The sequence below is a fragment of the Colius striatus genome, chromosome Z, assembly GCF_028858725.1.
Source record: "Colius striatus isolate bColStr4 chromosome Z, bColStr4.1.hap1, whole genome shotgun sequence".
NCBI classification, from domain to species: domain Eukaryota; kingdom Metazoa; phylum Chordata; class Aves; order Coliiformes; family Coliidae; genus Colius; species Colius striatus.
The window spans coordinates 87394962-87408156 of record NC_084790.1 but is presented as its reverse complement, the minus strand read 5'-3'; the positions used below and the strand labels follow the sequence as shown (position 1 = coordinate 87408156).

Sequence of the window (13195 nt, the reverse complement as noted above, 5' to 3'; positions counted from 1 at the left end):
TGGCAGAAATCCCAGCTGCTTGTGGGGAGTGCAGGGCGTGCACCCACCTCTCTGCCACCGGTGCAGGGATGTGTGGGAGCTGGGGCACTAGGCACCTGATGTCCTGCTCGATGTCCTAGCTGGTAGTAGAGAAGTTTATAGCAACTTTTTGGCGGATACACCATCAGCCTAGTCCTAAAGAAGCATGTTTCCACCCTGACCACTCCGTGGTGAAGCACAAGAGATTCCTTTGGGTTGTCCCAGTCCCTTCCAGTTTGTCCAGCTCAGCCTATACCCACTTTGGCCCCTCTTTCCCCATTGATGAACATCACAGTGATTGATGAACATCACAGAGCTACAGGTTACACGTTCCTGTGCGACCTGGTCTAGGTGGGACCTACTTTGGCAGAGGGATTGGACTGGATGAGCTCTAAAGGTCCTTTCCAACCGACTGGATGATCTCTAAAGGTCCCTTCCAACCCCTACCATTCCATGATACAGCCCACGGCCCTCAGGAGCCTGCCTCAGGGCCTCAGGCAAACAGATACAGTCTAATTAATGATTGTATATGCTTCAGATCATCGGATAGGTAGATAATGACCAGAAACGCTGGAAGATTGCAAAATTAAAGCTCTTTTCTTGTGGAGAGATGGGAGAGGAAGATGTGGGCAGATGTCTGGTGCGTTCGCCGACTCCGCAGGTATTTGTAAACAGCATAGAAAATGTTTTCAGAAAATCAACACAAAATGGTTCTCAGTCGCTGCAGCAGAGGAAAAGGACGTTAGGAAGCAGATCCTGAGAAGGAGGAAAATGTGTGAAGTAGCTCTTTTCCTTTTCTCTGTCTCTTCTGGCAACTCCTTGACTCAAAAAATAAATGTTTAAAAACGTGGTGTCTTACGTGAGGTGTAAGAACTCACGTATGGAAACTGCCCTTGGAACTCAGCCAAGCAGCACCTTTGTTCCTTTCATCATCACTTTTATTTCTGCTTTCCCACACTTTTTCCTCTGCTCCTTCTTTATTGCTTTTTGGAGGTCTGGTTCTGCCTTGCTGAGCATCTGCAACCGTTGAAATCCTGGTAACTGCAGGATGTCTGCTTGATTTTTTAGTTCGGTCCCATCTCTCCAGTCACACCCCTGATTCTCTTCCTTTCTTCCTACGCACTCCCTCTTGATTTTGCTCTTGCTTCTCCTGGATGTGTCTGCTGCTCCTCTCTGTTGCCCTCTGCATCCTCGGGGTCTTTCCCCGAGCCCCGCTGCAGTGAGGCTGATCTAACCAGTGCTCAGCGTGAGGGTTGTGTGCTGCTTTACCCAGACCAGGTAAGTTGGCCAGCTCTTGCCCTCCACTCTTGAGTCACCAGCTCCTCGTCAGCTTTCATGGAGTCAGCATCTCCAAAATCTATCGTTCGCTCTTTCCTGGTTTCTCTGCAGCCGCTGTTGCACCTTCTGTGCTGGCGTGTCTTCCCACCCTTCACTGCCCAGATGCCCTCCCTGAGACCTGGTGGAGACTGTTCCTCCCGTGCTCACATCCCTAGGACCTACTGGGTAAAAGGGAAAAGAAAGGAAAAGAGAAAGAGCCTTTTTCCCCCCTAGATGGCAAAGCCATGCCCAGGTGCATGCCACTGAGCCATGCCGAGGGTTTTGTCTGACACTGCTCTCTGATCCTGCCTCTCTGGGCTGGTCTCAGTGCTGGTGCTGCCAGGGATCCTGGTTATCCCCTTTGTTTTGTCTCTCTATAATATACTCTTAAAAACACTGAGGCCTTTCTGCTGTGCCCATCACTATGGCCTGTTGCTACTTAGTTATTACATTTTCCTGTCTGGATTTCTCTCTTCTCTCTGCTTTGCTTTCCTGTCTTCACATCCCTTGTCCCTGTCTCTAGCTGCTGGTAGCCATCTCCCTGCCTCTCCTTAACGACGCCTCAATGTTCTCCTTTCCTCTTTCCTCTCACTCTTCCTTTTCTGTCCCTAATGCCTCTTGGAAACAGTTGGGCTGTGCCAGGGCCATTTCGTGTGTTCTGCCTCCTCGTTATCCAGGCTTCCCAGCAAAACAATGTCACGTAAGAGCAGAATTCACCTGCGGTCCGTGAGCCGCTGAGGGGTGGCGACTGCCCTGGCACTGCTTTGATAACGATCCGGGACAGCTGCGTGATGGTGGCTGGCAGAAATCAGAGACTGGGTAGAAAATATTCTGGTCTATTTATGTTATTGTTGCTTTTTTAGCGTGTGTATAACTGCACAGGGATGACATAATGTTGTAATTTTTTCTCGTTTTTCTCTAATTTAGTTGACCCCTTTTTAACTTTGGGCGTTCACGAGATGCGGGATTCAAGCAGTCCCATCTGGAAGACGTTTTCACTGAGCAGGATCTGCAGACTTAGAGGATCATATAGGGTGGGATATGGGGGGAAAAAAACAACCCAGTCGGGCGGCTAATGTTTGGAGGATGCCAAGTAGGGCAGCTCTTTGGGCAAGAAGTGATTGGTGGTGGGGCCAGAACCAGTGTGCAGCAAATAGGTGGTTTGGTCGAGATTTCAGCACCTCACCTCAAAACGAGCTGTGGTTTGTAAAGCTGGCACTTTGTTGTGGCGTTTAAGTCGGCGTCAGGCTTTCCCAAGTTCCTACTCAATAGCATTTGTGCAAATGAGAGGAAACCCAGGGCCTGGTGGGGCAACATCGTGCTGGGCCGCAGCAGGAGGGCGCTGAGGCGTTGGGCCAACCCCCCACGCTGAGAAGGGTTTGAGCACGTGAGGTTACAGTCAACAAGTCTCCCTCAGACTTTATAATACACGTGAGCAGCTGGGTAGGAGACAATCACTGGATTGAACCTGCCGACAGTACACGGGGCTCGGTTAAAGGCCATGGCACAAGAGCCGTGCCCAGGCGATGGCAGGGGAAAGGGGGGGTGACCACTCACACCTGCACCCTCTTCCCTCGACACTAACAAGCCTTTGTCGCCAACCCAGAGAGCCCCTGCCCTGCCGTGAGGGTGGGTGCCGTACAGGTGCTTTCCCTGGCCGTGTACACTTGTTTTTCACGGTGCACCGTGCACTTAACGGCTCAGCAGGACCTGCAATTCCATCCCTCTCACGGGGCCGGGGGGGTGGTTCGCATGTGCTTTTCCGCGTCGGGGCTCATATGGTCTCAATTACCATTTGATGGCAACGCCAGGCCCCAGGCCCTTTTCGCGTGTTTGTCCTGTGAGAAAGATCTGGAAGAGCCGACATCTGGTTTTGATTGCCTGCAATTGCAGGTTGATAGAATAAACGCAGGGTGAGGTGGGTGGGTTTTCCTTCCGGCCCCTTCCAGGCCGGGCTGGTAATGCGCTCCGCTGGCGGGGCTGCGCTTTTCATCAGCGCCCGCCGCCCCCGCGCCCACTCCTCTTCCTCTCCTCCCCCCTGCACCCGCAGCAACATGTGGCCGAAATTAGAGATCTGCGGTTTGAAAAGTGCCCTTCTGCTGGAAACCTGGAACAGGTCAGCCCAAGGAAAGCGGGGTCTGCGCCTCACACATATTGAAGTACGAGTTTTTTTTGGTTGAGGGTTGGGGTTTTTTATCTAAACAAAACCTGGGGAAGTTCACCCCTCGCGTGGCAGAGCAGTCCCTGCTCTGGTGGCAGATCTGGGAGGAGCGAGGACAGCAGCTGAGTGTGTCCCTCAAGTGGCTGGAAAGGAAACAAGAGTTGATTATTTTTTTTTTCCCCTATTTTTCTATATTTTTAAGTTAATTTCTTTTTGATGATGAGTTTTGTAAGTGTTGCTGGTGAGAGTTGTTTCCCTCTGCACGCCTTGACCGGCGACTGCACTGCCACACCGCTGCTGTCCGGGGCGGTGCCATCCCCTGCTGGGGTCTCATGTTCAGCCTGGTGTGGATGGAGGGTCCTGGGCTGCAGAGACACCCAGCAGCCTCCCTTGCGAGCAGCCCCAGGTGTAGGGATGGGAAGCAGGTGGTGACCAAGAAAGTTGTTCCCTGTGAGAGTAGTGAGGCCCTGGCACAGGCTGCCCAGAGAGGCCGTGGCTGCCCCATCCCTGGCAGTGTCCAAGGGCAGGTTGGATGGGGCTTGGAGCAACCCGGGCTGGTGGAAGGTGTCCCTGCCCATGGCAGGGAGTTGGAACAGATAAGCTTCAAGGTCCCTTCCAACCTGAATCGTTTGATGATTCAGTGAAGGCTGCAACACCTGCGAGCACAAACAGCAGCAGTGGGTCCTTGTCTCGGGGGTGTTTGGTCTGGTTAGCGGTGGAGGTGGGTGGGAGGAGGCAGCAGCCGGCGAGCAGGCACAGGGGGGCTCCTGCAGACAGTGCTTGTGCTTGGGCAGGTACTCCCTTAAAAGCAATTTTCCCTGTGTGTGATACTGACATCTGCTCGTACACAGCAGCTTGTTGCAGCGAGCAGGTTTGTTCCTCTTGACAGCTCTGGTAGCCAGCACGCTTTGCCTTTTGGTAATGCACTTATGATTTAATAAATGTTCTCTGTGAGATCTTAATTTTAAAGGAGTTTCACCCTGTATTTTAAAGTTTCTGGACTGCCGATTGATGGGTTTTATTCCCTTCACAAATGTTTCCTTGTTAGCAGTCACTTGTTTCAGTGGATTGCTCTGTATATGGCAACACAATGCTCTCACAGTTATTTTTTTCCAAGTAGTGTTTTATGTTCTGTGTGTGCCAGGTAATAGGGTTCTTTCCTAATTCCACCTTGAGTGTGAAGGCTAGAGTGAGGCTACCTGAGCCTTCAGAAGGGACAACTTCACTGTGAGGTGAGGGAACCCCGGCACAGGCTGCCCTGAGAGGTTATGGAGGCTCCTTCTCAGGAGGTTCCCAAAACCTGGTCACATTCCTGTGCCCCCTGATTGAGGGGAACTTGTTTTAGCAGGGGGTTGGGTTGGATGAGCTCTAGAGGTCTCCTTCAGCCCCCGCCATTCTGAGACTCTGGGAGGGATGCCATCCCTCCTGCCCAGCCTGCCCCATGCAGAGCATCTCGTGAAGCAGGGACATTGAATCACAGAAAGGTTTCAGCTGGCAGAGACCTTGAAGCCCATGGAGTGCAGCCTCTATCCCAGCTCTATCACCCACCAGCCCATTGCCCTCAGTGCAACACCCACCCAGCTCTGAAACCCCTCCAGGGATGGTGACTCCAGCACCTCCCTGGGCAGCCCCTGCCAATGCCTGACAGCCCTGGCACCAAAGAAATTCCTCCTCACATCCAGCCTGAACCTCCCCTGGTGACACTTGAGGCCAAGAGACACTTCTCAGCTTGAGGGGAAATTCAAAGTCTTCTGGCTACGGTACAACCAGGACCTGATAGACTTCAGGCCCCAAGGTTCGAGCAGGGAGCAAGTGCACGACCCCCTCGAGCCCGTGAGCATCCAGGGATGCTCAGCTTGGCTGGAGGCGTTGGGCAGCACCTGCAGCATCAGCACCTCTGCACACCAGATCTCGTAAACACCGAGAAACGAAAGATTTGGGAAGCGTGTCGCCAGGACAGCGAGCTTTCCGGAAGAATCGAGGGAGAAAAGGTGTTTGGATCTTGCAGGCAGGCTCCCAACAACGGCAACAATGTGATAGTTCTCTAATCATGTCCTATCGCAGAGTGGCGCGTTTTTCCCAGATCGTTATTCATCATCTCTTCAAACCTCCCAGCGTGAGTCAGAGTGATTTGCTAAATTCAGGCTCTCTTTTTAAGAATATTAACATCTTTAAATCTACGGTATATTTTCTGTCAAATCAGAAAGTCGCTTGTACACATCTGTGTTTTGCTCTCTTCTGCCTTTTCGCCGTCCTACCGTTCTCACCAGCGCCGTGATTTTAACCCATTTTTGCTTTCACTTGCTCTGGATCGAGTTCTTGGGTTGTTTTCTTTATCAGCCTCTACTCCATGATAATATGTGCCGATGTTTAAACAGGGCTATCAGCGCAGTCCCATCTTTGGAAAAGGATCTGGCAAATATTTCTGGGCAGATGATTAACGCGATTAAATAATACACTTCTTGCTTTTTTTAAACATTGCTTGTGCGGAGGAATGACAAAAAGACAGGGGCCAGCCAGAATATCATTCATCCAGTTCATCCTCTCCTACGCTGCCTTTACTGCCTGTTGAAAATAACCATGGTCCCAATGACACGGGGGGGGGGGGGAGAAACAGATCTGGAGGCTCCTGCACATTCTATCAGGAGAGGAATTTCCGTGTGTCCTCTTAGCTCGTGTCACGATAACATCCCACTGTGATAAAGGTCTGAAAGTGATGGGCATTTGTGTTAAAGTGACACTTCTTCCAAGAAATAACATGATTTTTTGGGGTTAAAATGTGTGTATCTCCTCCAAGTCTTCTGATGGCTGAGCCTGTCAGGGGAAAATGAGTTAATTCTCTGCAGCCCAGTGGCTTTCACTGTGTGAAAATTCAGCTGTAAAACCAACAGAAGAATAAATCAAGTGTCTGCCTTCAGCGGGAGGAAGAGTTACACCCAGTTACATGACACTTTGTAAGCTGGCATTTATTTTGGCTGTTTCTCCCGTCGTTTCGTGACTGCCAGCCTGCGTCTGCCCTCCCCTGCTCCTCCTGCTGCTTTTCTTTCCCTTCCTCACTTCCGAGCTGACCTGCCTGCACGTGCCAAAACCTTCGTTCCGTGCCTTTATACAGCTCCCAGGAACGACAAAGAAAAGCCCCCAGAGGTGTTTGACCCAGTCTGGGTTGTCACCTTGTCCTGTCGGGTCCCGCAGCTCCATCTGCCACCCTTGGAGGTAAATTCCTCAAAGTGCTGGGCGATACCAGCTTGGGTTGCTTCTGAATTTGCTATTGTCTGAGTTTCCTCTTTCTTTCTGAGCCCTGTCGGCGTGGGGAGCAGCGCTGGCTGACCCTGCAGCTTTACAGTGTGGTTTGACAACGCACCAATGTAGCGAAGAAAACTCATAAATTAGGGAATAAGTCGGCGAGAGGTGTAAGAAATGTCCTCGTTTTCCTCACTGCGTACGGGGAGCTGTTAGAGCTTTGTAACTCGCACTCCGCGGGTGCTGCAGGACGCTGAGGTGCAAAGCCAAATTTCCGTTGGGCAGGGGAGGCCTCGCCTGGTGCGGTTCTGCATGAACTGGAGTCGTGTCTGAGAGCAGTCAGGCTGGGCGGCTGTAGGAGCACAGGAGAAGCCAGGCGTTGGGTTGAGAGCAGCGTGCATTGGAGGAAACCATCCCTGTCCTGGGGCTGAAAAAGGAGAGGTACCACTCCTTCCTGAAACAATGGGAGTGATGATGGGGGGCAAGGGAGGAGTTTTCTTCATCTCTTTCCAGGACAGGGCCCACCTCGTTTTCACCAGTGGATGGGAAGTGCTGGAGTTGTTGCCTCACTGATGAGGTCGCCCTGGGAAACCTTCCTGTTGGTCAGGGCACTTTGTGGGAGACACGTCAGATGAGCAAAGGGGAAGAGATCTGTACCTGCATCTGACCTTTCACTGCATGAGTTAAAACCACCCAGTTGTGATTGGGTTTCCCCTGAAATCAAACGTTTAGACAAGCCTGGTAAGCTTGCCTTCAACAAGTAGGGGCAGACAGGGGATCTACTTGGCCAAGAGTCAGTCACGGTCACCTCTGGAGGGGCAGTTGCTCTCACGGGTTGGTGGCAGAGGCATCCTGTGCCTGACCCTTCCCAGGAGACCCTCCTTGTTCTGTGGGTGCAGCCCAGAGACGCAACCCCGTGCCAGGCAGTTGCACAATGAGCAAAAGGCACTGAGCTGCTGAGTGTATCACAGCAGCTCATGTTAAATGCATCGCAGAGTAGCAGAGTGGCTGAGCGTGAGAGGGTGGCGGGGTGTCACATCACAGAGCGAGGGTGAGGGAATGCCTTACTCTGATCAGAGAATGGAGGTTTGGGCTGGCTGATTTCCTCCCACAGCTCTCCTTCATCCCATCTCTTAGGATTTTCAAAAGTCTCTTGCTTGTGTTCCCAACCTCCCAGCCCTTGGTTGAGTCACAGCACTCAGAAAGATGCGAGAGGGGCTGAGGTCAGGAGGGGCTTTCCCCGACCCCACGTTGAAACCATCACTAACATCCCATGCTGGGTTGCTGTGTACATCACTCTGCATCCTAAAGGGAGAGGAAAACAGCGATGAGGGTGCTCATACCGAAGGTGGAACTTTGGACTGACACAGCTCACAGGAGGTGCTTTGCCCTGACCAGAGGGTACAGGGGCTAGTCCTGGGGAGACAGGTCCCCCAGCCCCTCACTGTCAGAGAGCAGGCTGGGACTGTGGTGCCCAGGGAGAGCACGGGGTCAGCCCTGTTCCCAAGTCACAGCGTCACACAGCGCAGCACGCCCACGAGCTGGCTGCCCGTGCCTGGCCAGGGCCAGGCTTGTCCACCCTCCAGCAGCCGGGCAGCAGGGTTTGGATTTTGCTTGTTCCGTGTTTGTGCCCTTTATCCAGTTCAACACAGACACCTGAGTAGGAGCTTCCCTCCTGCCATGGCCCATCACGGCGACTGGCAGCGATCGCATCCCAGCCGCTGTCTCCTGCGCGGCGGCACGGGCCGCTGGCCTTGCCGTGGGCTGGTTGGGCCAGTTGGGTGCAGAGCTCCGTTGCCTCTTCTTTTACCCATCCACATAATCTTCAAGCTCTACTGGGGCTTACTCCTGGCTGCCATTGTGCCACAAAGAGTGGGGCATTTCTCCTGGGTGTGCCGTGCCGAGCACTCCAAGCCCACGTCGGCCTCAGCTGAGGTGTTGAGTACTGTATTAAGCACCAAAAAAAAGGGAAAAAACAGACTTTTGCATTGATTCCTAACATTGGGTTATATATCACAGATGCTGAGCTGCTGTTGGCCCTGTCTGGGCAATTGATGTTTAGGCTCCCAGAGCCAGGGGAGCTGCTGTGCCGCCCAGAGTTGTGATGCCAGGCTGTCTGGCCTCATCCCTCGTCTGCGCTCGGGCTTGGGGAGATCTCTCTGTATCTCATAGTCCCTCGGCCTTTCGCTGCTTGGGTTTTGGATGTCTTTTTGTGGGTTTTATCTGTGAGACCCCCCACTGCCCTGCGTGGGTGATGCAGGCAGAGGAGAGCCGGGCGCTCTCCCCAGCCCCGCCGGCAGCCCTGTTTCGCTGGTGGATTCCTCTTCCCTTTCGCTGTGACCTGCGAATGTTGGAGCAGGCGCTCTGCCAATTTTGTGATCCGCTGCCTGCTTCAAAATGGAGGCAGGAAGGTATCCATTTTCATCAAGGAGATGACAGTGCTTCAGTCTTCCTGACCATCTGGAGAGAGGCACCTCCAGCGCAGAAACAAAGCGCGGAGGAATAGACAGAGAGCACATAGGCAGAGGGAATAAATTGCCCTGGAAATAAAGAAATCGCGCTCTCAGACTGGTTTGAGGGAGATATTTTTTGAGGAGGGGGGTGGGTGGTTTTTCTTTTTTACATGCTGCTCTAGTTGAGCTAAACTAAAGAAGTAAAGAGGATATTTTCTAAGAGGCAAGCTGCAGAAAAGCTCTGGTGCATTTGTAAACAGGTTTTAAGTTAAATGAGTGTTTTGGCACACACACCAAGTTTGTTGCACGGACAAATATAATAAGTCCTAAGAAAGGAGGAGTTATTCCCCTGATGTGTACACACGCTGTGTTGGTGGTCTTGTGCAGATCCAGGTTTTTAATAGTCCTTTTCAAGCTTCTCTGGAAAGAGCTAGATCCATGGGAATTTAATATCCCAAGATATGTTTGTAATTCTCAACATTCTTGATAACACTGTTTCTCTAAATACCGTTTTGGGAGTGGTTTTTGAGGGGTTTTTTTTTTCAAGTTTGGAAAGGAAAGTTTCTGACTCCTTCTCAGTGCTTTCAGTTTTGCTCTTAAGTGGGTAAAGCCCGTGTGCTTTCATGTGAGAAAATGAGCATTGTTTCAAGTTCTTGTTTATTTTAAGCTGGGTAATGCTCTAGGAGGAACATGTGTACATCTGTTTGTTCATTTTATTTACAGAAATACATAGTTTGACAAATACCTTGCAAATATCCTTGTTTGAAGCTGGAAAATGTCAGGCTGGGGTTTCTTTTGAAGCTTGAAATTTATTTTCCAGTCACACATATACTGAGGTTTTTGTGTTCTGAGAGAAGAATTATGTGGTGTTGTGAACAGATTTGTACTGAGCAAGGTAAAAACTCAATATTTCTTCCTTGCTTCCTGCTAAAGGCATACTAAATTAGTCTTTTTTTCCTTAGGTTTATGCCCCGTCAGCAAGCACTGCCGACTACAATAGGGATTCACCAGGTTATCCATCCTCAAAACCAGCAGCCAGCACTTTTCCTAGCTCCTTCTTCATGCAAGGTAAGACAATGCTTTCAAAAGGAAGTCTATTTTGCATGCATTTTTCTGTGTTTGTAGTTCAGTCTATATGTCGTGGAGACACGCTGGAATATCGTCTTGTGGTCCTGTGACATTACCATTAAAATGAAGACCTGTACGTCTTCGTTTGACCCTTATGCCTCTGAACATCTTGTTTTGATCCTGCAGTGAAGCAGTGTGAGGAATAGCTTGCCAGCCTCTTATCATCTGAGGTCCTGGAAGCATTTTCCCTCCAGCATGTGTGTGTGCATATATATTAGGCATGTACTGAAAAGCACACGAATTCGTGCATGTACTCTGTGCATTGCTGGTTTATGTTGGTGAGGGAGGATTTGTGTTTTGTGAGGCATAATACAGTGCTGCAAGTGTGTCCAGTTGCATGCATATGGAATTAGAGCAGCATTTTTAAAATGAGGCCATTTATTTGAGGGTGAGTTAATGGTTTCCATGCATTCACTGCTGCCATGTTGAGTGTCTGTGTGCGAGTACAAGGAAATTTGGTATAACTTAGTAAATACAATTCCTAGAGTCTGCATAACCAAGGTGCTCATCTTTTGCCACATTTAGGGCGAAATAGTTAGCTTTTAAACTCTTCCATCCAAACTTTTCTTTAAGGATAAGTAAAGGGTAAGGAAATCTGTTTAATTTGGCAGGACTGCGAGCCTCAAGTATTTGCAGGGCAAAGGCTCGGTTTTTATTCTGTACACTTGCCAACTCCTACCCTTAGGAAAAATAAAACCCACAAACTGCTTTTGTGTCCACTGCTCAGCTCCCGGTCTCAGGGTGACCAGCCCATGTCCTGCAGAGCTCCTCCACATCTCCAGCTCCTCGTGTGAGGATGAGGTGTGTGCCTGTGAGGGAGTGGCAGCAGGCAGGACGGGCAGGGCTGTGGGCAGGAAGGATCAAGGGACCCTCCTGCCATGTGGCCAGGGCTCGAGTGCTGAGAGCAGGGGTTCTGGTGGTCCTGCCCCAGCTCTGGCAGGTCCTCATAGGGGGGGAAAGGACAGATCTCCCCAGCTCCAGAGAGACAGGGCACTGCTGCAGAGAGGCCAGTGCAGGGCCAGCAAGATGCTCAGGGCACTGGAGCATCTTCCTTGTGAGGAAAGGCTGTGGGACCTGGGGCTGTTTAGTCTGGAGAAGAGAAAGATGAGAGGGGACCTCATCAACACAAGTGTTTAAAAGGTGTTTGTCAACAGGACAGGGGAGTAACACTTTCTTCTGTTGTCTTCAGTGACAGAACAAGGGGTGATGGGATGAATCTGGAACACAAACAGTTCCATTGAAACATCAGGACAACTTTTTCAGTGTTTGAGTGAGGGAGCCCTGGCCCAGGCTGCCCAGGGAGGGTGTGGAGGCTCCTTCTCAGGAGGTTTCCAAACCCACCTGGACACGTTCCTGTGAGACATGATCCAGGGTGATCTCTAAAGGTCCTTTCCAACCCCTGCCATTCTGTGGTCACTTGAAGCACTGGCCCTGCTGGTCACCTCCTGGGGCAGAGGTCTGCATCGGGACCATTTCCTGAGTGGTGGGAAGTGTGGGCCAGGACTGAAAACAAAACAGTGCTCTTGGCTTAAAACGTGACTAAATATCACCCCAAGAGCAACCTGCTATGAAACTCCTATGGAGCTACAAAGCTGGGGATTAATGGGGTTCTCATGATACCCAATATTTACCCTGTGTAGCACTCAGCCACTCTGCAGTGTTCAGTGTTGTCTTCTCGCAGATGCGTATTGAAGACATAAATCTGAGTTAAATGTCTGTTCAAGCAGCCATGGGAAGGTGATGCTGGAAGTGCTGCTGCTGCCAGGATGGTTGACATGTATAAGTAAAGCAGGGCTGTAGGTGAGATGGGGTAATTTTTTTGTTAAGACCAACTCCAGTCATTTGATAGAGCCAGCAACTTTTGCAGCCCCTGTGCCCACCTTTCAGGTCTGCTGAGCATCATGGAATAGTTACTTTTGAAGAGGTTTTTTTTTGCTTAACACATTGGCATTGTTCCAGGAGAAAATACATTTCAGGGCATTATTGTAATTCCATTTCAGCTTGTCTAGTGAAATGCAAAACACACAACCTACTGCTCTACTTGGTGACATTTGGAGAGCCCTTTCTGTGTTCCTCGGTGCAGGTAAAGGCCTGAAGGAGCATTGTGCTTAGGATGTACAGAGAGACGAGCTGTAGAGCCATACAAGTGATGCTACTCTCTCCATTCCAAGTTCAGAATCAATCCCATTGTTGACCAAGCTGTGACTTCCACAAAGCTCTGCAGCCTGTCCTCATTCTGTAGGTTCAGTGTATTCCGTGTCAGTGTTAAGACTTTTGTCTCTGACAAGATTTGTCCTATCAGGGTTTATGTAATCGAGTTTAAGGTACCAGAGCAGGAATAAAGCAGCAGGAAAGTTTCAAGCCCAAGTGGTGTGACTGTAAGGAGGTGCTGCAGGATGACACGAGTGTTCACCAGTGCTCAGCTCAGCTGCTTTCATCCTCAAGTGCACAGCTTTAAGCTAAAGCAGCACAGCCTCGCTAGGATGGGCTTGCTGAGGCACGAAGCCATGGGTTCTGCAGGGCCTGTTTCCCTCCTGTGTTACAGATGGCCATCACAGCAGCGACCCGTGGAGCTCCTCCAGCGGGATGAACCAGCCTGGGTACGGGGGCATGCTGGGCAACTCCTCTCACATCCCCCAGTCCAGCAGCTACTGCAGCCTGCACCCGCACGATCGCTTGGTAAGGCATGGGGCTGGGGCATGGGGCACGAGGGCTGGGGCACAAGGGCTGTGACGTGGAGCACAGGGACAGGGGAATGAGGAACAGGGACATGGGGGGACAGAGGCTGTGACATAGGGCACAGGGAAAGGGGCACGGGAGCCACTGCCAGCACATCGCGTGTACTCACGTGTGCTTTGGACATCTGTTCCACGTGTGC

At 51.0% G+C, this 13195-nt stretch overlaps 1 protein-coding gene across 15 annotated transcripts in view; it reads left to right on the top strand.

The window, feature by feature from the left end:
• Nucleotides 1-13195, top strand: part of TCF4 (transcription factor 4) — a 244056-nt gene that overhangs the window by 189361 nt on the left and 41500 nt on the right. For all 15 annotated transcript variants that reach the window (XM_062017198.1, XM_062017203.1, XM_062017205.1 and 12 more), the window contains 2 exons: nt 10152-10257; nt 12863-12996. In XM_062017198.1, coding sequence (XP_061873182.1) covers nt 10152-10257; nt 12863-12996 — 240 coding nt within the window. The remainder of the gene's footprint in view (nt 1-10151; nt 10258-12862; nt 12997-13195) is intronic.